We start from the raw sequence: 26,558 nt of genomic DNA on the forward strand, positions 1-26,558 counted from the left end.
AGATGAAGAATAGATAAAGTGAAATACAGCAGAGTTTCCAACAAGGGAAGACATTTGTTTCATTTGTGTTTTTTGAACAACCAGGCTAAAGGTTTTGACTTCATTTGCAGGATTCTACAATGCTGTCCAGTGATGGATGACAGATTCAGGACCTGCAGTGTTTTAATGTGTCTGATACTGACTTTTGAAGGTATTTCCACACAAAACACTCCAGGAAAACTTTGATGTGTGTGTTTTGGATGTTTCACACATGCCTGTATTTCATACTGACACAGAGAGAGAGAGAGAGAGAGAGAGAGAGAGAGAGAGAGAGAGAGAGAGAGAGAGAGAGAGAGAGAGAGAGAGAGAGAGAGAGAGAGAGAGAGAGAGAGAGAGAGAGAGAGAGATGTTGAACCCATGACCACTGCAGCAAGGACTCAGCTTTGGTTAATGGGGTGCCAGATCCACCAGGTGAGCTACCAGGATGCCCCACTGTTACACATTGATTTACAAATCTTTTATAGAAACCTAAAACTCTTACAGTCAGTAAATGAATCACTACCACAAAATACATAGTAGTGTCTAAAGGGTTATAAATTCAAATGATATTTTGTCAACATATGCGGTGTCAGTAGTTCATGAGGTCATTATTTTACTCATTTAATCATTAATCTACCTTTAGGATGAACTACTATCAACAGTTAAAGGATAAATGTTACAGTTGTTTTCAATAATTAACAGTTAATTTCCTATCCACAAAATTCAAATACAGATATTTTTAAAACAGACAGAATATCTTCAGAAGTACAAACATACAGTTTGAGAGAAAAAGCTTGAACATTAGATTCCCAACATTCAGACATTATTTGACTGGTTACATAAAAACAGAGTTGAAGAGCCCCTCCCACCTGATGAAAACACAGTCAGAGCTGAGTGCTTCCATTACAAACCACCCTCCTTTAAAACCGTTTGATTCATCTGTTGGTTTAAGAATGAATAGATCAGATAAAGAAATACATGTAACATACCAAGTCCCCTCAGAGAGTCAAAGAAAAACAGATCGCACAGGACTGAAACAGCAACAAGAGACAGTGAACCCAGAGATAAACTCAAATTAACTCCAGAGTTTCTACCCTGTTCAACCTCATGTTCCACTGAGTAAAGACAATTGTTTTATTTGTGATTTTTAGAACAACCAGACTAAAGGATGTTTTATTATTATTAATAATAAAACATTATTTATTTTCAGGAGTCTACAATGCTGTGCAGTGATGGACTTCAGGACCTGCAGTGTTTTAATGTGTCTAATAAAGTCTTTTGAAGGTATTTCCACACAAAACACTCCAATAACACATTGATGTGTTTGTGACCAAAAAATCACTGAGATCGTAATCATTCACATCAAAACTAATTTATTCATTACTGTCAATGAAAGAAATTCACTATGCGATTATACAGTCATACATAAGCTTAATGGTAATGCTAACATGCTAACATGATGACAATTATAATTTTGATAATTATTTGTAGCAGGTAGAATTTGAGGCTCCAGCGGTCGATTGTCTTTGTTTTTGATGCAGTTTTATTAAATGTTTTCTTACTTTTAGAAAGTAAAAATGAATCCATTCAGTCTGATGACATGTATTATAACTATACTACTGTTTCTTGTTTGTTCTTTAGTTTGTGTTGCAGAGCAGTCAGAGTTGATTTGTTCACATCAACCAATCGTAGCCCTGGCTGGTGATGATGTCATTCTACCATGTTACCTTGATCCTCCAATTAGTGCCAGTTTTGAGACAGTGGAGTGGACCAGACCTGGTTTAGACCCAAAGTACATCCATGTTCACCAAGATGGACGACTGAAGTATGAAACACAAAATCCATCTTATGTTTACCGAACGAGACTGTTTGAGGATGAACTGCAGAATGGAAACGTCTCCATGAAAATCTTCAAAGTGAAAGTCTCTGATGCAGGAAAATACTTTTGCTTCCTTCGATCAATGTTGAAGGAAGCTTCCATCCAACTCACTGTTGGTAAGTCAGACTTTCTGAAGATGATGAATTACACATTTCTGCTGACCGCAAAGATCAGTAATGTAACTTTATATTAGAAGTAAGCAGCCATGATAAGACACAAAGAAAACAGTGCTGTAAGTTATTTGTTGGATCCGAATCCACTGTTTGATATTCCTCCTCTCTTCTCATCAGGTGGTGTCTCCACTCCCATCATAAAGGTTGTCTCCAGTAACAGTGGAAGTGTAGTTTTACAGTGTGAGTCTAAAGGCTGGTATCCAGAGCCTGAGGTGGTCTGGCTGGACGGTGAGGGAAACCTCCTCTCTGCTGGACCTACAGAGACAGTCAGAGGTCCTGATGACCTCTATACTGTCAGCAGCAGAGTGACTGTGGAGAAGAGACACAGCAACATCTTCACCTGTAGAGTCCAACAGAAGGACATCAACCAGACCAGAGAGACACACATCTATGTTCCAGGTTATAAAGAGCTCTAAATATATTAAACATATTGTCACTGTTGAGCTCTAGTTTGATTCAATAATGTCATTCTGTTCTCTCTTCTATCTTTTCATCTGATTTATTCACAGTTCTGTGGTCTCCTGATTGGATTTGGATCATCATCCATCTTTTTAACATTACTGCCCTTCTGTTCGTCATTGTCACTCTGATGAAATGTAAGTCACATATTTATTTTCCTTTTTTATTCCAAGTTACTGTCAGAGCTCTTTATTGACATACATACAGGCATAACAACAGTAACTAAGCAAACAGTCTGAAATGATCTTCACTGCAGGAAATTTGGGGAAAATGGAGGAAATAAAAGAAAATGTGTTTCTTTCAAAAGCTTTCTCTCATTTGGAAATGTTCTGTTTATGAAAGTCACTGTGATGTTAAAAATATTCCAGTTCAATTATCATATTTTTGTTCTGCTTGTGTAGTTTTCTCACTTTAACACTCATTCATTGATTAGACAAAAACACATGAACACAACAACTTCAACACTTTCCTGTTTCTGTTGGTTCACAGGCAGAAAGAAGAACCAGAGGAATGAAACTGAACTGGAAGGAGATGTAACACATGGTGTGAAAGAGGAACTGTTAATGGTCGAAGTAAAGCCAAAGGTCCAGAAGCATAATGTAAATATGAATGCAGCTCAACTCCAGCCCTTAGTGGAGGGAAATCAGCAACAGGAGGACCAGAGAGAGCAACTGGACAGAGTTCAGAGATCACAGACAGAGGAAACATCAGGAGCAGGAAATAACACTGAAGACACTTTAAAACACAGAGAGACGCAGCGTTGAACGACGTGGACTAAAAACCTCCTGTAGTGACTGAGAACGAGGAGGAATTCATTGTGACACTGGAGGATATTCTCCATCTTTTCCTGCTCTACCATCAGCATAACCTCTGTATATGCAGATGATGCAGTTGCACAGGGGTCTGCAGCAGTTCAGTGAGCTTAGCCCCTTATGTTAACTGTTAACTGTAAGCTTTATAACCTTTTATTGTTTGTTTTGTTTTTGTTTTCATATTATTCTAATTGCCTGCTTTTATTTGCCTCATTGTCATCATGAAACGTTAAATAAAGCTTCTTGTTGTCTGACTTGGCTAGGCTGACTGTTGGTTTAAAAGTTAAAGAGAAATAATATTGAAATAGTTCTACCAAACAGTTCCCACTCAAGGTCCACTTACTGGTATTTTCTTGAGTTTTCAGCCACATCACACAGTCTTCATGGATGTATGAAGTTTGTTCAGATAATTTCAGCAACCTCAGACTGTAACAGAACAGTTTACCTGCAGCCTTCATTGTATTTTATGGAACAGGAAAGTTTGATCTTCCTACTGGAGCAGAAGGTCTGTTTGAGCAGCAGATAGTAGCACACAACAATGAAAGATATTAGAAATAACAGACAACACGAGCTGCAGAAATCCAAGAGGACTTCAGATGATGGTTGTTGTGTTTATGGCAGCCTCTCTCCTTTAGTTTGACTGACAGCTGAAGATGAACGCAGCAACAGTAACAAACAGAGAAATACTCAGTACAGGTAGAGTACAACAACTAAATCATTTGTCCTGTAAGGAGCTGTGGATGTGACAGGATGCTCCTTTAGTTTCTGATCTTGATACGAGAAAGAAAGGTTAGTGCGCCCCCTGCTGATAAATAAAGGTTCAATATTAGTGTCACTGCATCTTCCTCTTCATGCTCCTATAATGTGTGCTGCTCTCACGTCTCCAGGTTCACAAACAGTGTAAAGCAGAACATCTGTGTGGAGACGCTTCGAGAAGGCAATCACAGGTATCTCACTCTCTGTCTGTTATCAGTCATCAAGTTATCAAATTATAATCCAGGTTATGTAAAACAGTACCTCCAATTAAACATATACAAAACATGACATTATGTCATTGTAGGAAGGGGGGGAAGGCTTCAGCACATTATGTTGCCGTAGCATAAGGGCCCCAAATCTTCATGTAGCTATCTATGAGTTTATAACATAGGAAGTTTTAGCCATTTTGTCCAGACACTCCGTCACTGGTATATCCACTCTAGTTTTCCAATATCGCAGCACTACCCTACATCCAGTGATAAGTACTGTTCTGCACCATGAGATCTGCTGAGCATTTAGTCCACTTCCCTTTGGTATCACACCTTATAGACAGATCATCAGTTCCTGTACCAGTACAGACGCCATCAAGTGTAATCTGTTTATATGTACTGTAGGGCTCTCTTCATTTCACCTTTATTCATTGTAAAGACTTTAAAAAGTCAATTATTGGCTTAATATGTGCAAAATTATCCCAACAATCAAAAAAATTTAATTTTGCTGGGGATGATTTCATAAACTAGTAAAATGTGTCAATAGTTGTACTCATAAATATACACATTTTTATTCAATAGATACTGACGTACTCGCTCAACACTTAAAATGTTATAATAAACTCAGCCACAACATGTAGGTGTGGAGCGTTTGAGTACAGTAAATTATTTTGTCGTGTGGTTTTCGTCATGATTTCACCTTCACAATTGTCCACTAGATGTCACTATTTTACTATCAAATAAAATCCTTGGTGTCTCAGCAATGCAGATTTATTTTTCAAGAATGCAATATGTGTCCTTAATGTTTGACACATCTTCATTGTTTATGTTTGAAATAAAGCTAATAAAATATTCATGATAATAAAAACAGGACATTACCTCTAAAACACTAATATCAGCTTCTTAAGCACTTAATTGTGCAATATTAAATATATCATAACACATTTTATTTATCTGTTTTATTAGAATGTTTAATAATGAACTTCAGGGAACATCCTGTTGTCTCAGAATAGAATGATTACAAATTTAATAGCTGAGATATCATCACCATGGCTGTACCCTTGCCTTTTCCTTGTGTCTCCCTCCCCTGTGTCTCCTGTCTGTGTTGTGTGTGTGGTTTTCCCTCCTGCCTTCCAGCTCTGCTCCACACACCTTCCTCCAATCAACTTATCAACCCTCCCAGTCTGCCTACCTGCCTCCTATCAACTCATCTACCCAACAGTGTATCCACTCCAGTGCTCCGTCTGTTGTTTTCCAGATTGTTCAGTCTTCAGTGGAAGTCACTCCTCCCTGCATTCCTGCCTACTGCCCACCTGATTCACCTCCCTTGTGAGCCTGCCTGCTATCTTCAGTCAGCCATATCCTTAACCCTCATCATCATCGCTATCATCACACAAATACAACCAACCTCACTCTGATTCTATCTTGCATTTGTGTCAGATGTTTATTAAACAACATGAAATATAACTTTTTTTTATCTGTTCTTTTGCTTTTCCTGTCTGTCCTGGTAGAAGACCGTCACTGCTGTCTGTACACGTTTCTACACTTACTGGGGTTTTCTGTAACACCTTTTGAACAGTAGAGAGTACAGAGTTTGGTAAATCTGGATACAATGCACTGAACAACAGTTTATTACCTTGTTAACAGACTGTGTGACATTGTATATTGCTCTTTTCATTAATTATTGCAATATAATAAAGTTTATAAGGATTATTTTATTGATTAATCTTGTTACCAGTATAAATTAAACACATTAGGTCGAGTGGATGTAAACCTAGAATTCATTTAATGGATTTCTCCCCTGCTTTTCAAAATTCCAGGGTTGGTTTCATTTGTCTGCCTGCATGTTCTGACACATTCAGTGCTTTATCTTATGATGATCTATCTTCCCTGCATACATCACTGAAGTTGTTCTTCTTTATTGCCCGTCAGAGCGGGAACGGCACAACATGACTTGAGTTTTCATTCGTCAACCTGCAGGTAAGAGTTGTTTTGTGTTAAATGTTACAATATAATGTGCAGGTTATTCTACTGACTCAAGCAAATCCTCTGTTGTTGTTGTTTATAAAAAGTGGAATACCGACATTACCAGTGTAATACTGAGCCTGTCTATGCTTTATAAACTTCATATAGTCCTTAATCAGTATTTTACTCATTTAATCAATAATCTACTCTCAGGATGAAGTACTATTAACAGTTAAAGGATAAATGTTACAGTTCTTTTCAATAATTAACAGTTAACGGATGCATTTAGATACACAGTCCATCTTAATACAAACAGACATTGTACAGAGTTATTGATCACTTTTTCCTGAAGTGATGCTCTATCACAATTGCAGTGTTTGTGTGTATGTGAGAGAGAGAGAGACAGATATTGAAGATCTTTGGATATCACTGTTATATAAATGCAGTATTTAAGAGTTGGGAGTCAGATATCAGTAACATGAAGTCTTTTTATCATAGATGTGTGTGTGTGTGTGTGTGTGTGTGTGTGTGTGTGTCTGTGTGTTAAATTCCTTTATGAGTCATCCATAAACAGACCAAAGCAAACAATATTTAGTGTTTTGGACAACAATGAATGTGTGTAAATGTAATAAAATTACATTTAGAAAATAGCAAAATTCCTTTTAAACAAATATATTTATTAATTATACAGTCAATTTATAGCTTAACATGATTAATAAGTTTCAGTATTTATCTCTGCATACTTCATGTACACAAAGTAAAACATATTTAAGTAGAAATTCAACATTGTGGATCATTAACTGATCCTGAAATACAGCGCTGATGTGGTGTCGGCCAGTCCCACCGCCCTGCGTCGACTGATTGCCTGGAAAGAGAGCAGAGTCTGTCAGGAAGTCAGTGCAGACTGTACAGACAGTGCTGCTACTGCCTGGTACTAACTCATTATCAGATAATAAAACTGGAACAGAAATCCTGATCACATCAGAACTGTTTGATATATTCTGTATCATATCCTGTAAATTTGTTTGATATAATAGTATTGCCTTGTTAACAAATGAGTGATGTAATACATTAATGAACAATAAATAAATAATAAATACTTAAGAGACATGTAAAGCTATATTTCTTTCATTTTAAGAGGATCTTTTACTTCAACCCATTCACAGTCAGTACCTTGTTTTATCTGACTTGTTAGTGAAATGTAGACAAACTAACTAAACTTTGGTTGAATAATCTGTTCAGGTCAAATACATTTTAACTCACAAACATGATGGAAATAAAGATGAATTAACACAAGTTGCTTTGTTGTTCATTAGGTTTGAGAAACGCTGGTCGATCTACATTAAATAAAGACACAGAAGACTGACATGTAACACAAGCAAACAACTACTGAAGTTATCAGCTACTTTTACCTGATACAGTTGAGATAATACTGCCTGTATTGAATGTACTACTGTAATATTGTGATAATGCAGCTATGAAGGATTCCATTGAGAGAAAACATAAAAGGCTTTATTGCTCTTTTCATTAATTATTGCAATATGATAAAGTTTTTAAAGGATTATTTTATTGATTTGTCTTGTTACCGGTATAAACTAAACGCATTAGTTTGAGTGGATGTGAATGTAAACCTAGAATTCATGTAATGTATTTCTCCACTGCTTCTCCAAATCCAGGATGTTGGTTTCATTTGTCTGCCTGCATGTTATAACACATTTAGTGCTTCATCTTATGATCCTCCCCTTGTTTATGCATCAGTGAAGTTCTTCTTTATTTCCTGTCAGGATGGGAACAGCACAACATGAGTGACTGAGTTTTCATTCTTCAACCTGCAGGTAAGAGTTGCTTTTTAATGTTAAATGTTCATTATTCCACATTCTTTGACTCTTATAACATATAACATACAATATAATGTGCAGGTTATTCTGTTGACTTAAACAAATTCTTAACTATTCTTAACCAATAATTAACAGTTAATTTCTTGTGAATTTATGGAGGAGTTAACATGTGAGGGCAGTTTTTAAGACAAATGAAATGTCTTCAAATATACAAACAGACTGTTCAGGAGGAGACGAACAGAAAAAGCTCATACAACATAAGATTCCCTTCATAGACATTTCAAGCACTCTTTGACTGATTTTCCACAAGTATGTGCATGTTTAGATCTGGTTTCAGATGAGGGTGAAAGAAAAACGTTCATACTGATGGTTTACTGAGATAGAAAGATGAAGAACAGATAAAGTGAAAAACAGCAGAGTTTCCAACAAGGCTGAACAACCAGACTAAAGGTTTTGACTTTATTTGCAGTATTCTACAATACTGTCCAGTGATGGACTGTCTTTCAGGACCTGCAGTGTTTCAATGTGTCTGATACTGACTTTTGAAGGTATTTCACAAAAACACACAAAACACTCCAGGAAAACTTTGATGTGTGTGTTTTGGATGTTTCACACGTGCCTGTATTTATATACTGAGAGAGAGAGAGAGAGAGAGAGAGAGAGAGAGAGAGAGAGAGAGATGTTGAACCCATGACCAATGCAGCAAGGACTCAGCTTTGGTAAATGGGTCAGATAAAGAAATACATGTAACATACCAAGTTCCCTCAGAGACAGTGAAACCAGAGATAAACTCAAATTAACTCTAGAGTTTCTACCCTGTTCAACCTCATGTTCCACTGAGTAAAGACAATTGTTTTATTTGTGTTTTTTAGAACAACCAGACTAAAGGATGCTTTATTATTATTAATAATAAAACATTATTTATTTTCAGGAGTCTACAATGCTGTGCAGTGATGGACTTCAGGACCTGCAGTGTTTTAATGTGTCTAATAAAGTCTTTTGAAGGTATTTCCACACAAAACACTCCAATAACACATTGATGTGTTTGTGACCAAAAAATCACTGAGATCGTAATCATTCACATCAAAACTAATTTATTCATTACTGTCAATGAAAGAAATTCACTATGCGATTATACAGTCATACATAAGCTTAATGGTAATGCTAACATGCTAACATGATGACAATTATAATTTTGATAATTATTTGTAGCAGGTAGAATTTGACCTTGTCCACCATCATAGTTTAGCATGTTAGCATGTTTTTTTCTTCAGATACAGACTCTGAGGCTCCAGCGGTCGATTTTCTTTGTTTTTGATGCAGTTTTATTAAATGTTTTCTTACTTTTAGAAAGTAAAAATGAATCCATTCAGTCTGATGACATGTATTATAACTATACTACTGTTTCTTGTTTGTTCTTTAGTTTGCGTTGCAGAGCAGTCAGAGTTGATTTGTTCACATCAACCAATCGTAGCCCTGGCTGGTGATGATGTCATTCTACCATGTTACCTTGATCCTCCAATCAGTGCCAGTTCTGAGACAGTGGTGTGGACCAGACCTGATTTAGACCCAAAGTACATCCATGTTCACCAAGATGGACGACTGATGTTTGATTATCAAAATCCATCTTATTATCTCCGAACGAGACTGTTTGTGGATGAACTGCAGAATGGAAACGTCTCCATGAAAATCTTCAAAGTGAAAATCTCTGATGCAGGAAAATACTTTTGCTTCCTTCGATCAATGTTGAAGGAAGCTTCCATCCAACTCACTGTTGGTAAGTCAGACTTTCTGAAGATGATGAATTACACATTTCTGCTGACTGCAAAGATCAGTAATGTAACTTTATATTAGAAGTAAGCAGCCATGATAAGACACAAAGAAAACAGTGCTGTAAGTTATTTGTTGGATCTGAATCCACTGTTTGAAATTCCTCCTCTCTTCTCATCAGGTGTTGTCTCCACTCCCATCATAGAGGTTGTCTCCAATAACAGTAGAAGAGTAGTTCTACAGTGTGAGTCTAAAGGCTGGTATCCAGAGCCTGAGGTGGTCTGGCTGGACGGTGAGGGAAACCTCCTTTCTGCTGGACCTACAGAGACAGTCAGAGGTCCTGATGACCTCTATACTGTCAGCAGCAGAGTGACTGTGGAGAAGAGACACAGCAACAACTTCACCTGTAGAGTCCAACAGAAGGACATCAACCAGACCAGAGAGACACACATCTATGTTCCAGGTTATAAAGAGCTCTAAATATATTAAACATATTGTCACTGTTGAGCTCTAGTTGGATTCAATAATGTCATTCTGTTCTCTCTTCTATCTTTTCATCTGATTCATTCACAGTTCAGTCTTCTGATTGGATTCTGATCATCACCATTATTCCTGTTTGCATTATTGTGCTGTTCATCATTATCATCCTGACAATATGTAAGTCGCATATTTATTTTCCTTTTTTATTCCAAGTTACTGTTAGAGCTCTTTATTGACATACATACAGGCATAACAACAGTAACTAAGCAAACAGTCTGAAATGATCTTCACTGCAGGAAATTTGGGGAAAATGGAGGAAATAAAAGAAAATGTGTTGCTTTCAAAAGCTTTCTCTCAAATGTTCTCTTTATGAAAGTCACTGTGATGTTAAAAATATTCCAGTTCAAACAACAGAAACACATGAACAAAACCACTTCAACACTTTCCTGATTCTGTTGGCTCACAGGCATAAAGAGGATCCAGAAGAATTAAATGTAACACTGAAGACACTTTAAAAAGACAGAGAGACGCAGCGTTGAACGACGTGGACTAAAAACCTCCTGTAGTGACCCAGAACGAGGAGGAAATCATTGTGACACTGGAAGATATTCTCCATCTTTTCCTGCTCTACCATCACACTGACAGAGAATGATGATGTTGTTTGTCTTCCTAGTTTACAATCTATCCATTGTGACTTTGTTTTCAGTCTATGTGAGCAGGTGTTGTCTTTGAGCCAGTGAAAAGGCTGCAGACACACAGTGAAGAAGGGAGGTCTTAATGATGTTGGTGTCCAGTCTAAGATATGAGCTGTGACTGAAGATTCCTGCTTTCATTTCATGGATTGTATCAAAGTTCCCACTTTAGCACTTTAAAAGAATCTGAACTGTTTTGTAAAATGTCAACAGGTTGTGTACAAAAGGCTGTGACTGTGTTTAATATTCATTATTATCATCATCATCCATTCTCATCTGTTTAAACACAGAACTGTTCACTGTATATATTTATATTAGTTTAACCTGTTATTGTTTTTATTGTTTTACTCAAGCTGTATGAGTTTATTTTAGTAGATTATTTGTATTTGTGCTGGTTGAGATTTGTCCTGTAAGGAGCTGTGGATGTGACAGGATGCTCCTTCAGTTTCTGGTTTTAGTGACAATGAAAATACTGATCTTGGCATTAACCTCTGTTCACATTTTAGCATTTATTTCTGCACTTTTCTGTATTTATGATTCATTAACTGCTGTCTGTAAGTCAAATTAAAGCTTTACTGTACTCAACTCATTAAAACTATCAATAGATCATACTCTCATTTATTATGTCATTGTGGTCATTTTTAACACTGTCAGTAATTCAGACACTATCTGACTTTACATCTGGAACCATTAAAGTAATTTAACAATGTAATAAAACACAGGGTGACTCCTTATTGAACAGAAACCTTTACACCCACTTTAAGCTCTCTCATATTAGAAAGAAAGGTTAGTGCGCCCCCTGCTGATAAATAAAGGTTCAATATTAGTGTCACTGCATCTTCCATTTCATGCTCCTATAATGTGTGCTGCTCTCACGTCTCCAGGTTCAGACACAATGAGGACTTTGTATTAGAAGTAAGCAGCCATGATACAACAGAAAGAAGACAAAGTAAAACAATTCATGAACACTTAACAATGTAAAGTCAGATTAAAATCAACATTGACTGGAAAAAAACCTGAAAGGTGTCCTGTGGAGTTTTATTCTACACAGACAACAGTTCAATCGTCTTCCTGCCTTTGCAGGTCCATTGCTGCATTTGCTGCCACCTGTAGATCACAAGGTAACACAAACAGAGAGCCACTGATGAAGACATTGTTTCACAGCACTTACAGAGGTCAGAAACACCACAGGCTGTCTTTAAAGCAACTCTAAGGTTGGTATTTGTTGGGATTCTGCCCTCAGTTACCACTGTGGTAAATATGGACAGCTGAACATGTGCTGATATCTTCTCGTCTGTTTTGGTTCGGCACCATTCAGCACAATTGTTGTTCCCATGTGTATGTGTTTGTCATTGAACTGGTGACTCTTACTGGTTGTTCTGGGTGCTGTTACAGAGGAGGCTGGGATCAGTGTAACAAATACTGCAGTGCAGGAACACTGACCATCACCAATATGAGGGCTGAGAAGAAAAGAAGGAGGCTCAAGAGCTTCAATTCTCACGTTGGAATGAAATCTTTAGATATTATCACAGCTGTAATGAAAGTAAATATCTTTTCTCCTTTCATTTTCAACTCAACCATCATATTTCTGTTCTGCTTCTTTAGTTTCATCATTTTCACAAGTTTTTTGTTTCTGTAAGGAAAAAACTGTATGAACACATGAATAGATTTCTTCTTCTGTTTGCACACAGTCTGCATGAAGAAAGACAAAAGAAACACTGAGACAGAGAGTCTAGAGTTATCTAGATTGTCTGTACAAACAGAGGAACTGGAGAACCAGAGAGCAACTGGGGGAAGACAGAGAGAGTGCAGACCAACAGAGAAAACTTCAGGGGGAAGAAATAAAGGACTGTACACATCTGGAATGAGCAGGAGAAAGAGAGAGAGAGAACAAACAAATAAGATACAAAAGACAGAAAACCAAGAAAAACAAAAGTGACATCAGTAGAGAGACAGAAAGGAGTCAGGAGTAGGTGTGAAAATGGAGGAGACAGAGGAGTTGGAGAGGATACTTCAGAGAATGAAGAAGATGGACACAGAGAGGACGCCCTTATAATACAGCAAGAGACACAATTCATACAGAAAGGCAGCTTTAAAGAGTTCTTCATACAGTAAAACAAACTGATTGATGTTACTGGATCAAAATATGTGCACAGATCAGGAGTCAGCAACCTTTATTATCAAAGAGTTATTTTTGGTTTCATTATTGTGTGTAAATATGTAAATATATAATTCAATAAAACTTTTTCATGTATATTTGGGAATCATTCTTTTCACTGGTTTCTGATTCTGATTATTCTGTATTCGGTGAAGATGAACTGATCACTCATGATTCCTCTTTGTAAGACTTCCGTAAGACTGCTGGTGCTGTCCTCTCACAGGAGGGTCACTTCAACCTTCAAGTTTCCATAAATAACATCATATCAAATAAATGCTGCTGCCCTGCTTATGAACCCTTCACACACATATTCAGGCACCTTTGACCTTTCTCATCATTTTGTGCCAAAGAAAATAGATTTGTAAAAACAGAAATAGTCTTTTTATTTTAATTGAATATGAAGGGGTGTCATAGACTGATATTCAACTCAAAATACTTTAGTTGTCCCTCAAGGGGCAATTCAAGGCCAGCAAGTGTGCAAACAGAAGTACACATAGACAGTTTAATCAAATCTTGTGAGTTAGATTATATAGATTATATTAGATTGTATAATTTTGTGTTTGGTGTTACTTCGAACTTGTGACGTGTGGTAGCAGGAGAGAAAAATGTTTCCTCTTTTCTTGTTTAGTGGCAGAGCTTGGTTTCATTTGTGTTGTTTATTCATCACTCAGCACATTCTGGATGCTGACTGACCGCACAGAGGACTCTTTAACATCGTCCCCTCCTCCATTCAGCTGAACCTGGTCTCACAGAACAAGTTCCACTAACTCAGACTCTCTTTCATTGACAATGCTGAATAATCTGTTTTATAAGGTTGTATCATGAATCCAGTTGAACTCAGTGTGGCTCTCTTTGGGGTACCTGTCTTCACATTGGTGATCCTGATAAGTGGTCTCATAAAGCTGGTTGTTAACTGGTTCAATGAACTCTGAGTTTATCAACGCAGCTACAAGAGTCATAAGAAAGAATCTTTTTAAATATGTTCAGTATTTCTAACATGCTCAGTAGTATAACGGGAGTAGTTTTTATTTTATGTCTTCTCTGAAAAATAAGGAAGGTTTTTCAGTTTTGTTTCTCTCACTTTGATGAGTTTCTGATTAACCTTTTTCTCAAAGGTGTTAATCAACAAATATTTTATCTCCCAGACTGATTTTTATGAATTCCTTTTGAATCCAGTCACTGACTTTATTTCCTCCAATATAACATTATTTGTTCCTGCAGGAAGAAGTTGTAATGTCTGTAAACACAGTATGAACAGGACTAAACTTCATATGAAAACTACTCTAACAACCTGATTATTAGTCATTCATTCAATGTTCAGTTACATTCACTGGTTGAAAATACTGACTGCCCTGCTGAACAACTCTTAGATAGAGATAATAACAGAGAGGAACTCAAAACCTCAAATGTTGAGAAACTGTGAAATTTCATAAAGTCATTGTATATCCTCATTTCCTGTCAGATTAAGAACAGAACAACATCACAGTGGAGAGTTTGCATCCATCACGCTGTAAGTCAGAGTTTCTTTTTAAAGTAAAACTTGAATGTAAAATGTTGGATTTGTCATCATTTCATTCTTTGACTGTTATAACAATGTGCAGATTATTTTATGGACAAACTCTCTGTGTTGTTTATTGTGATATCATTATAGTCTATATAAAGTGGACTCACACTGTTACGTAGACACGAAGTCTGTATCTTTATATTGTTATCATTTATTTTACAAACCTTTTATTGAATGCTTTGAACTATTAAAGATGATGAAGTGAAAGATTAAATATGTTTTTATCCTCCAACAGTGGAGGAGGAAGAACTCTAACAGTCAGTAAATGAATCACTGCCACAAAATACATAGTCCTTAATCATTATTTTACTCATTTAATCAATAATCTACTTTCAGGATGAAGTAAAGATCTTTGGATAACAGTGTTCTATAAATGCAGCCATTCAGCCTTTAAGAGATCCTGTTCTTCTCTGTGCAGACATTCAGTGTTGAGTTAAGCTGAAGATTTCAGTAACATGAGGTTCCAGCTGTCAAAGTCATTTGGTCAAGTCTTTTTATCACAAAATTCAAACATTGATATTTTTAAGGCATTATTTGAGTCATTTCCATCAGTACATCTATGTGCGGACGACATTGTGTGGCTGACTTTGTCTGTGGTTTAGTGTCCATGAGGAAGTTGGATGAGGATGCGAGAACAACAGACCACGAAGAGTGACAGTGAAACCAAAGAGAAACTAAAATCAGCTCTGGAGTTTCAACCCTGTTCATCTTTACGAAAGACATTTTGTTTTATTTGTTTTGTCTTTCTTTATATTCAGGAGTCTACAATGCTGTATCCAAAGATAGAGCTCTGTGATGGACTGTCCTTCAGGAGCTGCAGGGTTTTCATCATTCTTCTAACACAGTGTTTAACAGGTAATTTACACATAGAAACAGTCCAGTAACACATTGAAAAAAATCTTCCAGTAACAACAATGACATTGTAATCATTCACATCAAAACTAATTAATGAATTATTGTCAATAAAAAAAAAACACTATGAGATTATTCAATCATTACATCAGTCTACAGTCACACTGGTTGCTCTGTGAGGGTTTGAGCTCAATGCAAATGCTAACATGCTCACAATGATAACGATTTGTTGCACGTAGAATTTGACCTTGTCCACCATCTTAGTTCAGCATATTTTAATACTTTTTAAAAATTTGGTCAGATACAGACTCTGAGGCTCCAGCGGTCGATTTTCTTGGTTTTTGATGCAGTTTTATTAAATGTTTTCTTACTTTTAGAAAGTAAAAATGAATCCATTCAGTCTGATGACATGTATTATAACTATACTACTGTTTCTTGTTTGTTCTTTAGTTTGCGTTGCAGGGCAGTCAGAGTTGATTTGTTCACATCAACCAATCGTAGCCCTGGCTGGTGATGATGTCATTCTACCATGTTACCTTGATCCTCCAATCAGTGCCAGTTCTGAGACAGTGGTGTGGACCAGACCTGGTTTAGACCCAAAGTACATCCATGTTCACCGAGATGGACGACCTGCAAATCTATTTCAAAATCCATATTATTTTCTCCGAGCGAGACTGTTTGTGGATGAACTGCAGAATGGAAACGTCTCCATGAAAATCTTCAGAGTGAAAATCTCTGATGCAGGAAAATACTTTTGCTTCCTTGAACCAATGTTGAAGGAAGCTTCCATCCAACTCACTGTTGGTAAGTCAGACTTTCTGAAGATGATGAATTACACATTTGTGCTGACTGCAAAGATCAGTAATGTAACTTTATATTAGAAGTAAGCAGCCATGATAAGACACAAAGAAAACTGCTGTAAGTTATTTGTTGGATCTGAATCCACTGTTTGAAATTCCTCCTCTCTTCTCATCAGGTGTTGTCTCCACTCCCATCATAGAGGTTGTCTCCAATAACAGTAGAAGAGTAGTTTTACACTGTGAGTCTAAAGGCTGGTATCCAGAGCCTGAGGAGGTCTGGCTGGACGGTGAGGGAAACCTCCTCTCTGCTGGACCTACAGAGACAGTCAGAGGTCCTGATGACCTCTATACTGTCAGCAGCAGAGTGACTGTGGAGAAGAGACACAGCAACATCTTCACCTGTAGAGTCCAACAGAAGGACATCAACCAGACCAGAGAGACACACATCTATGTTCCAGGTTATAAAGAGCTCTAAATATATTAAACATATTGTCACTGTTGAGCTCTAGTTTGATTCAATAATGTCATTCTGTTCTCTCTTCTATCTTTTCTTCTGATTCATTCACAGTTCAGTCGTCTCCTGATTTGATTTGGATCATCGTCAATCTTCTTTGCATCATTGTGATGTTTATTATTATCATGCTGATAATATGTAAGTCACTCATTTATTTTCCTTTTTTATACCAAGTTCTTGTCAGAGCTCTTTATTGACATACATACAGCATAACAACAGTAACTAAGCAAACAGTCTGAAATGATCTTCACTGCAGGAAATTTGGGGGAAATGGAGGAAATAAAAGAAAATGTGTTGCTTTCAAAAGCTTTCTCTCATTTGGAAATGAAACGATTGAAATGATTATGGTTTTGTTCTGCTTGTGTTGTTTTCTCACTTTCAAACTTTTTTTCCTGCTTCTGTTGGAACAAAGATGCAATCAGGAACTAGGAGAATGAAGAGAAGATTACAAAGAAGCAAAATGCAGTTGAGAAAAACCTGTGTTTCTTGGCGGGAAAAGAAGATACTCTGTCCTTGTAGAGACAAAAAATATCCAGAAGGTGGCAGAAAAGAACAGCAGAGGAAATCATTGTGACACTGGAGGATATTCTCCATCTTTTCCTGCTCTACCATCACACTGACAGAGAATGATGATGTTGTTTGTCTTCCTAGTTTACAATCTATCCATTGTGACTTTGTTTTCAGTCTATGTGAGCAGGTGTTGTCTTTGAGCCAGTGAAAAGGCTGCAGACACACAGTGAAGAAGATCTTAATGATGTTGGTGTCCACTGTATATATTTATATTAGTTTAACCTGTTATTGTTTTTATTGTTTTACTCAAGCTGTATGAGTTTATTTAATTAGTTTATTAATATTTCCTGAAATGTATTATTCCTGCTTTAAACCATGTAATGCAGTTTGTAACTTTGCTTTGAGTATAAATAAAGTTTGAACTTTGAATAAAGTTTGTTCTTAAGCTTTTATTAGTTAGTTTGACAACCCACAGCACTTTAGGATTTATAATACACGTTGGTTTAAAAGTTAAAGAGAAAATAATATTGAAATAGTTTTACCCAACAGTTCCCACTCAAGGTCCACTTACTGGTATTTTCTTGAGTTTTCAGCCACATCACACAGTCTTCATGGATGTATGAAGTTTGTTCAGATAATTTCAGCAACCTCAGACTGTAACAGAACAGTTTACCTGCAGCCTTCATTGTATTTTATGGAACAGGAAAGTTTGATCTTCCTCCTGGAGCAGAAGGTCTGTTTGAGCAGCAGATAGTAGCACACAACAATGAAAGATATTAGAAATAACAGACAACACGAGCTGCAGAAATCCAAAAGGACTTCAGATGATGGTTGTTTATGGCAGCCTCTCTCTCCTTTAGTTTGACTGACAGCTGAAGATGAACGCAGCAACAGGAACAAACAGAGAAATACTCAGTACAGGTAGAGTACAACAATAAAATCATTTGTCCTGTAAGGAGCTGTGGATGTGACAGGATGCTCCTTTAGTTTCTGATCTTGATACTAGAAAGAAAGGTTAGTGCGCCCCCTGCTGATAAATAAAGGTTCAATATTAGTGTCACTGCATCTTCCTCTTCATGCTCCTATAATGTGTGCTGCTCTCACGTCTCCAGGTTCACAAACAGTCTAAAGCAGAACATCTGTGTGGAGACGCTTCGAGAAGGCAATCACAGGTATCTCACTCTCTGTCTGTTATCAGTCATCAAGTTATCAAATTATACCCCAGGTTAATTAAAACAGTACCTCAAATTATACATATACAAAACATGACATTATAAACAAATCTTCATGTATCTATCTATCAGTTTATAACATAGGAAGTTTTAGCCATTTCGTCCAGACACTCCGTCACTGGTATATCCACTCTAGTTTTCCAATATCGCAGCACTACCCTACATCCAGTGATAAGTACTGTTCTGCACCATGAGATCTGCTGAGCATTTAGTCCACTTCCCTTTGGTATCACACCTTATAGACAGATCATCAGTTCCTGTACCAGTGCAGACGCCATCAAGTGTAATCTGTTTATATGTACTGTAGGGCTCTCTTCATTTCACCTTTATTCATTGTGAAGACTTTAAAAAGTCAATTATTGGCTTAATATGTGCAAAATTAACCCAAAAATCCCCAAAAATGTAATCTTGCTGGGGATGATTTCATAAACTAGTAAAATGTGTCAATATCCGTCCTCATAAATATACTAATTTTTATTTAACAGATACTGATATTTTCGCTCAACACTTAAAATGTTATAATAAACTCAGCCACAAAATGTAGGTTCGGAGCGTTTGAGTACAGTAAATTATTTTGTCGTGTGGTTTTAGTCATGATTTCACTTCCACAATTGTCCACTAGAGGTCACTATTTTACTCTCAAATAAAATCCTTGGTGTCTCAGAAAAGCAGTTTATTTTTCAAGAATGCAATATGTGTCATTAATGTTTGATACATCTTCATCATTTATATTTGAAATAAAGCTAAAAATATTTATGATAATAAAAACAAGACATTACCTCTAAAACACTAATATCAGCTTCTTAAGCACTTAATTGTGCAATATTAAATATATCATAACACATTTTATTTATCTGTTTTATTAGAATGTTTGATAATGAACTTCAGGGAACATCCTGTTGTCTCAGAATAGAAATGATTACAAACTGAACAGCTGAGATATCATCACCATAGCTGTACCTTGCCTTTTCCTTGTGTCTCCCTCCCCTGTGTCTCCTGTCTGTGTTGTGTGTGTGGTTTTCCCTCCTGCCTTCCAGCTCTGCTCCACACACCTTTCTGCTTTCTGCTTATCAACCCTCCCAGTCTGCCTACCTTCCTCCTATCATCTCATCTCAACTCATCTACCCAACAGTTTATCAATACCGCGCTCCGTTGATTGTTTCGTAGATTGTCTGGAGCGGGAGTTACACCACACCTGTCTGCATTCCTGCCATATTTAGGATACACCTCATCTATCTGCTTGCCGATCAGCTTTAGTCAACCATTTCCTTTTTTTGGAATAAGACCGACTCAGTTTGTTTATCTGTTCTGGGTTTTTTTTTATCTCTGTCTTCTGTAGAAAACATCACTTCCTGTACAGGTTTCGATACTTGTGCAACTTTTGTAACACCTTTTGACCAGTTCAAGATCAGAGATGAAAAGTGTGACAATAAAATGTGTCACAATAAAAGCACAGTGGTAAATAATAAAACTGTGGTTTTTCCACAATGACATGTCAGAATTTCTGCTGTGAAAAAGGCCTTCAGATTTAAAGTGCTCCAGCTTATAAACACTGACATAAAGACACTTCCACTCATACCTCTGAGTTTATCCAACATCTACTACCCTGATACATGTTGAAATAATAAATACATAAGAGACATGTAAAGCTGTATTTCCTTCATTTCAAGTGGAACTTTGGCTTCATACTACAGTGACAGAACCTGACCTTCTCTAGTCTAATTTCAACTTTCAACAGGACACAAAAGCATTCCAGTTATCTGACTTGTTAGTGAAATGTAATCAAACTAAACTTTGGTTTAATAACCTGTGACCCCCATCAAAGTTGTACTTGTACAAGCCAGGGTGAGAACTGCACAACATGACTGAGTTTGCATTCTGCATCCTGCAGATAAGAGTTTCTTTTTAAAAGTGAAATATCGAATGCATAATTTTACAATCTTAGACTGTTAGAACATATAACATATACTAATACTAGTATACTAATACTAATATAATGCAGGTTATTCTATTGACCTAAACAAATCTGTTGTTGTCTGTATAAAGTGGAATCATTTGGCATTACAAGTGTAATACTGAGCCTGTATGTTTATTCTTCTTATACAACCCTTTTATAGAAAGAAAAATGAAGTGGAACATTGTCTGTGTTTTATAGTTCAGCCCTGGAGGAAATACATACACAAAATACATAGTCCTTAATCAGTATTTTACTCATTTAATCAATAATCTACTTTCAGGATGAAGTACTATTCACAGTTAAAGGATAAATGTTACAGTTCTTTTCAATAATTAACAGTTAATTTCCTGTGAAATGATTGAGGAGTTAACATGTGAGGGCAGTTTGATGCTTTAAAGGATGTATTTAGATACACAGTCCATCTTAATACAAACATACATTGAAAGACGTATTGATCACTTTTTCCTGAAGTGATGCTCTATCACAACTTCAGTGGAAGTGGCTGTGGTTCAGGAGGTAGAGTGGATCGTCCACTGATCACAGGGTTGGCAGTTTGATTCCGAGTTTGGTAACAAGCCCTCCTGCCAACACAGCTTTTCCTCTACAATCAAAGTTTTTTTAATCGCCACTTACTAAATAATTGGGAGCATAAAAACAAGGTTTTGAGTTGATTAGGCTAGAATAAAATCAACCACTTTTTCCACATTATTTGACCTCCATGAGACCCTCCAACCTGACCTGTAAACTATCGGTCTCACAGTCACAGCTGACACCCCAGTGCTCCCACTACAATCCTCCCTCCTTTAAACCTGTTTGCTCCATCTGTCAGTAAGAATGAGAAGATCCATACAGAACAGAATGATTTATAAACAATAATATTGATTCAGTTTTAATATTTTGTATAGAATATTAAGTGAATATTAACATTGTAGAAAATATAACACAATCACTTTAAGTCTCAGAATATCTGAATTCAAACTGGATCCCCCACATTTCAATAGAAACTCCTGTTTATACTATAGTTTGACTGAATACTGAGAGATCTGCATCCACATTGCCCAATATGTCAATGTAATCAATATTTAAATACAATATCTGATCAATAATCTCACAATGCGGAGTATCTTTACTGAGAGACTAGACAATTATTATCTTATTTTAAATGGATGTGTGTCTGTGAGGAATGCAGTCACACCCATATGTTGTCTGAACTGATTCCAGTTCTCAGTTGTCAGAGTGGAGTGGAAGAACCGGCTCTGTGGAGGAGTTTATAATTTTTTTAGATCTTAACAAATGTTTTTGTGCGTCACAAGAGCTCAGCCTCTCTGTGCTTTTAGTTTGTTTTTTCCCTGAATTCTCTACAATATGTTTCAAAGACATCATACTCGGGGTAAGACAGGACTCTGACACAGACTGAGTTTGTGGTTTTTACTGCAGAGGGTCTTAATGAAGCTACAGTGAACTGTTTCTGTCGTCAGACAGCTGACAGAGTACTTTATTCATGTCAGAGAGAACCAACATCACAGTGGAGAGTTTGCATTCCTCATTCTACAGGTAAGAGTTCATTTTTTAAAGTAAAACTTATAAATAAAACTTGATAATTTCATAATCTTTGACCATTATAACAATGTGCAGATTGTTTTATGGAGAAATGTTCTGTGTTGTTTATGTTGAGGGATAATTCCCAACGTGGTGTGTTTGCCTCCATGAAGTCCATTAATTCCTGATTATGGTGTAAGGGGTTCCCTTTCTTAATAATGAAGGTAATTAATCACTGGTGATTAATAATACACTCGTAAATGGGACACCACCTCCGTTGTTTATCTACTGGAATAATCTGGAGGAAAGTATTCCACGAATCTGATCAAATCAATTTGGCTGATGATGAATGTCTTAGAGTGGTTGGTCTTCAGCTTTGATTGTAAACTCATTCAGCTTCTTGTTTGAAAATAACTGGAGGATGAAACGCTGGGCTGGAGAATTCTCCATCGTCCAAGAATTAGATTAAATTCACTTTCTGTGAATCAGGCGACAATACTTGACGATATATATAAGACTACAAAAATATAAAAGAAGAAAATCGTTCGTGTCTTGAGCTTTCAAAATAAAAGTACTTCAGCACCGCAAGTTATTACTTGAGGAAAAATTCAACACGTGTCGCAAACGAAGTAAAGTACAGAAATTAAAAGTAAGAATGAGAGTAAAAAGCGAATGGATCTTAGACAGAAGAAAAGAACGAAGTTTATAAGAGCAGAAGAGAGGGAATGACGTAACTGGAGAGGAGCTGACCGCGCGTCACTTCCTCTGTTTTGAACTCACGTAACTTTAATAACTCTTATCATATTTTAAAGTTTCAAGATCATAATTCACCGTTCACAGAACCCACCATGACTTAATACATAGTTCACATGTTTTAACATAATATAAAATAAAAAGTAGAGCTGGTTAAAATCATTAAACATGCATATAAAGCAATACTGATGGATTGTACATATTTCATACAGTGCTAGCTTAATCCTTGTTATAACAATTATGTGTCAGGCATTTACTATTTGCAATAAACACAATCTATAAAACAAAGTCCGGTTTAACTCTACCAGAACTTACCAAAGGTGGCACTGTGGCTCCAAACATTCAGACATTTTACACACATGATACACACAATTTGATTTAACCTGAAGATGGAAACAAGGAAAACATAAAATGTGCGACCTTCTCATGCTGGATGGAAATCTGTTAATTTTGAGAAGATGAAATTTTACCTCAATACTCCAACAGAACTAAATCTATATCAGTGCAAATGTTGTTACTGCTATGTAGATGGGAATGTCATTGCTAGCAAATCTCCTAAATCACCTTAAAGAGGGGGAAAGGAGGGTCTGTTCTCTTCTGGGGTGAGTCTATTAGATCAAAAGGAGATGCAAACACATTACATGGCCCTCCTATCATGATTTACAACTAAAAAGGCATTTAAATTATCACACATCTCTTGTAAGAAAACAACGGTTTCCTAACTCCAGATGCTTGGATCCAGAACCTGGGTGTCGAGGGTGGTTCTGATCTGTGGAGGAGTCATTGTTCTGTGAAAGAGGATAGGAAGATTGACACCTAGACATCCCATCTGTGAATCTGAAAGAAACCAGACTCCCTTGGTAGGAGACTGCTCAGCGCCAAAGTCTCACCTCCCCTCCTGGCTCAAAGGGGTCAAGGAAAGAGGCCTTTCTGAACTCTCCTGGTAAACAGAATCAAAATAATATGATGATTGTTGAATTAAGAGACGGATAAAGCGTCTCTTGTAGAGGAAGACAAGGACAAGGTCCTACAATGGACACCTGGAAGGGCATTATCCCACTTATACCATGAATTCACTAAATAAAAACAAATAAGATCAATACTTTGTGTTTAAATTAATGTAATGTAACATAGAACTACCGTCTATTCAACTTATCCTGTAAAAACAACCTGCTGCTATTTTGTTTAATGCAAATGATATTTATGTTTTACCTGCCAAAATCAACAGGAAATGTCTGTTTCATCCGATTTGACTGAACTAGTGACCACAATATCTCCCAAAATGAACTGATTCCAAATATTTGGACACTTTCGTTATTTTTTATTTGGTAGTTTTTCTCCTCTTGTGTTATTGACTTTAACTCTTGCAAGAAAAGAGTCTCGTACCCGAGCCAAAGCGCTCTCTGAGCTATGAGACAAGAAAAACTAAAATTAACTTGAGTTTCTCCCCTGTTCAACCTATTTGTTTGGTTTGGTTTTTTTTAAACACGCAGACTAAAGGTTTTGTGCTTTTTATTTCCAGGAGTCTACAATGCTGTATCCAAAGATAGAGCAACATGGACTGTCATTCAGAAACTACATAGTTGTGTTTTTCATTATTCTTCTAATACAGTATTTGACAGGTAATTTACACACAAAACAGTAACACATTATTCTGTGTGTGTGTGTGTGTGTGTGTGTGTGTGTGTGTGTATGTGTGTGTTTGTGTGTGTGTGTGTGTGTGTGTGTGTGTGTGTGTGTGTATGTGTGTGTTTGTGTGTGTGTGTGTGTGTGTGTGTGTGTGTGTGTGTGTGTGTGTGTGTGTGTGTTGGAAAGCAGAAGACCAACTCAGTTTCTGACCAAGACAAAACCTTCCAGTCCCTCCTATCTATCTATTTTTGTAACAACTTGGTGAGAAGATGTAATAAAATCAATGACACTGTAATTTCCTAATGCGTTACTTTATTGACAATAACACCAACTTCCTATATGATTTTACAATGTGAGACTCCAGCACACTGCCAGCTCTGTGAGGCTCTTTAGTCTCCTTATGAAGTTATTTAGAGACACAACAGTTCCCACCATGAGCAACACACAAAAAACTTCATTTTAAGAGGAAGAAGAGAGAATTAGAAAAAGAGATTTGTCTATTATTTCTGTATTTTGAGTGTTTTTATTGTTTTGATGCAGTTTTATTAAATGTTTTCTTACTTTTAGAAAGTAAAAATGAATCCATTTAGTCTGATGACATGTATTATAACTATACTACTGTTTCTTGTTTGTTCTTTAGTTTGCGTTGCAGAGCAGTCAGAGTTGATTTGTTCACATCAACCAATCGTAGCCCTGGCTGGTGATGATGTCATTCTACCATGTTACCTTAAACCTCCAATCAGTGCCAGTTCTGAGACAGTGGTGTGGACTAGACATGGATAAGACCCAAAGTACATCCATTTTCACCTTGATGGACAACCTGTGTATCGAATTCAAAATCCATCTTATTATCTCAGAACGAGACTGTTTGTGGATGAACTGCAGAATGGAAATGTCTCCATGAAAATCTTCAGAGTGAAAATCTCTGATGCAGGAAAATACTTTTGCTTCCTTCGATCAATGTTTAAGAAAGCTTCCATCCAACTCACTGTTGGTAAGTCAGACTTTCTGAAGATGATGAATTACACATTTCTGCTGACTGCAAAGATCAGTAATGTAACTTTATATTAGAAGTAAGCAGCCATGATAAGACACAAAGAAAACAGTGCTGTAAGTTATTTGTTGGATCTGAATCCACTGTTTGAAATTCCTCCTCTCTTCTCATCAGGTGTCGTCTCCACTCCCATCATAGAGGTTCTCTCCAATAACAGTAGAAGAGTAGTTCTACAGTGTGAGTCTAAAGGCTGGTATCCAGAGCCTGAGGTGGTCTGGCTGGACGGTGAGGGGAAACCTCCTCTCTGCTGGACCTACAGAGACAGTCAGAGGTCCTGATGACCTCTATACTGTCAGCAGCAGAGTGACTATGGAGAAGAGACACAGCAACAACTTCACCTGTAGAGTCCAACAGAAGGACATCAACCAGACCAGAGAGACACACATCTATGTTCCAGGTTATAAAGAGCTCTAAATATATTAAACATATTGTCACTGTTAAGCTCTAGTTTGATTCAATAATGTCATTCTGTTCTCTCTTCTATCTTTTCATCTGATTCATTCACAGTTCAGTCTTTTTATTGGATTTGGATCATCTTCATTTTACTTTGCATCACTGCGCTGCTCATTTACAATGTGCTAATAAAATGTAAGTCACATATATATTTTCTTTTTTTATACCAAGTTATTGTCAGAGCTCTTTATTGACATACATACAGGCATAACAACAGTAACTAAACAAAAATGATCTTCACTGCAGGAAATTTGGGGAAAATGGAGGAAATAAAAGAAAATATGAACAGTAAAACCACCACTGTGTTCAACAAAGGTCTGAATCATTACACTGGTTACACTGCGTTCAGTTATGATTGAGATATTTCTCCTCTTGTTTCTCCCCCTTATTAAAGTATTTCTGACTCTGATTTTAGAGTGAATTGAGTCAATTTATTCTCATTTTCAGAACTTTAGAATGATTCACATGAAGTCTGCTATCTTCAATCAGCCA

At 36.8% G+C, this 26,558-nt stretch overlaps 1 protein-coding gene across 3 annotated transcripts in view; it reads left to right on the forward strand.

Moving 5' to 3' along the window:
• LOC127360028 (butyrophilin subfamily 2 member A2) overlaps positions 1–26,558 on the forward strand; it is a 95,813-nt gene that overhangs the window by 63,606 nt on the left and 5,649 nt on the right. For all 3 annotated transcript variants that reach the window (XM_051394282.1, XM_051394283.1, XM_051394286.1), the window contains 4 exons: positions 2,214–2,469; positions 2,580–2,666; positions 3,019–3,314; positions 11,063–11,130. In XM_051394282.1, the coding sequence (XP_051250242.1) occupies positions 2,214–2,469; positions 2,580–2,666; positions 3,019–3,293 (618 nt within the window). In that variant the 3' untranslated portion in view covers positions 3,294–3,314; positions 11,063–11,130. The remainder of the gene's footprint in view (positions 1–2,213; positions 2,470–2,579; positions 2,667–3,018; positions 3,315–11,062; positions 11,131–26,558) is intronic.

The sequence above is a fragment of the Dicentrarchus labrax genome, unplaced genomic scaffold, assembly GCF_905237075.1.
Source record: "Dicentrarchus labrax unplaced genomic scaffold, dlabrax2021, whole genome shotgun sequence".
Classification (NCBI taxonomy): Eukaryota; Metazoa; Chordata; class Actinopteri; family Moronidae; genus Dicentrarchus; species Dicentrarchus labrax.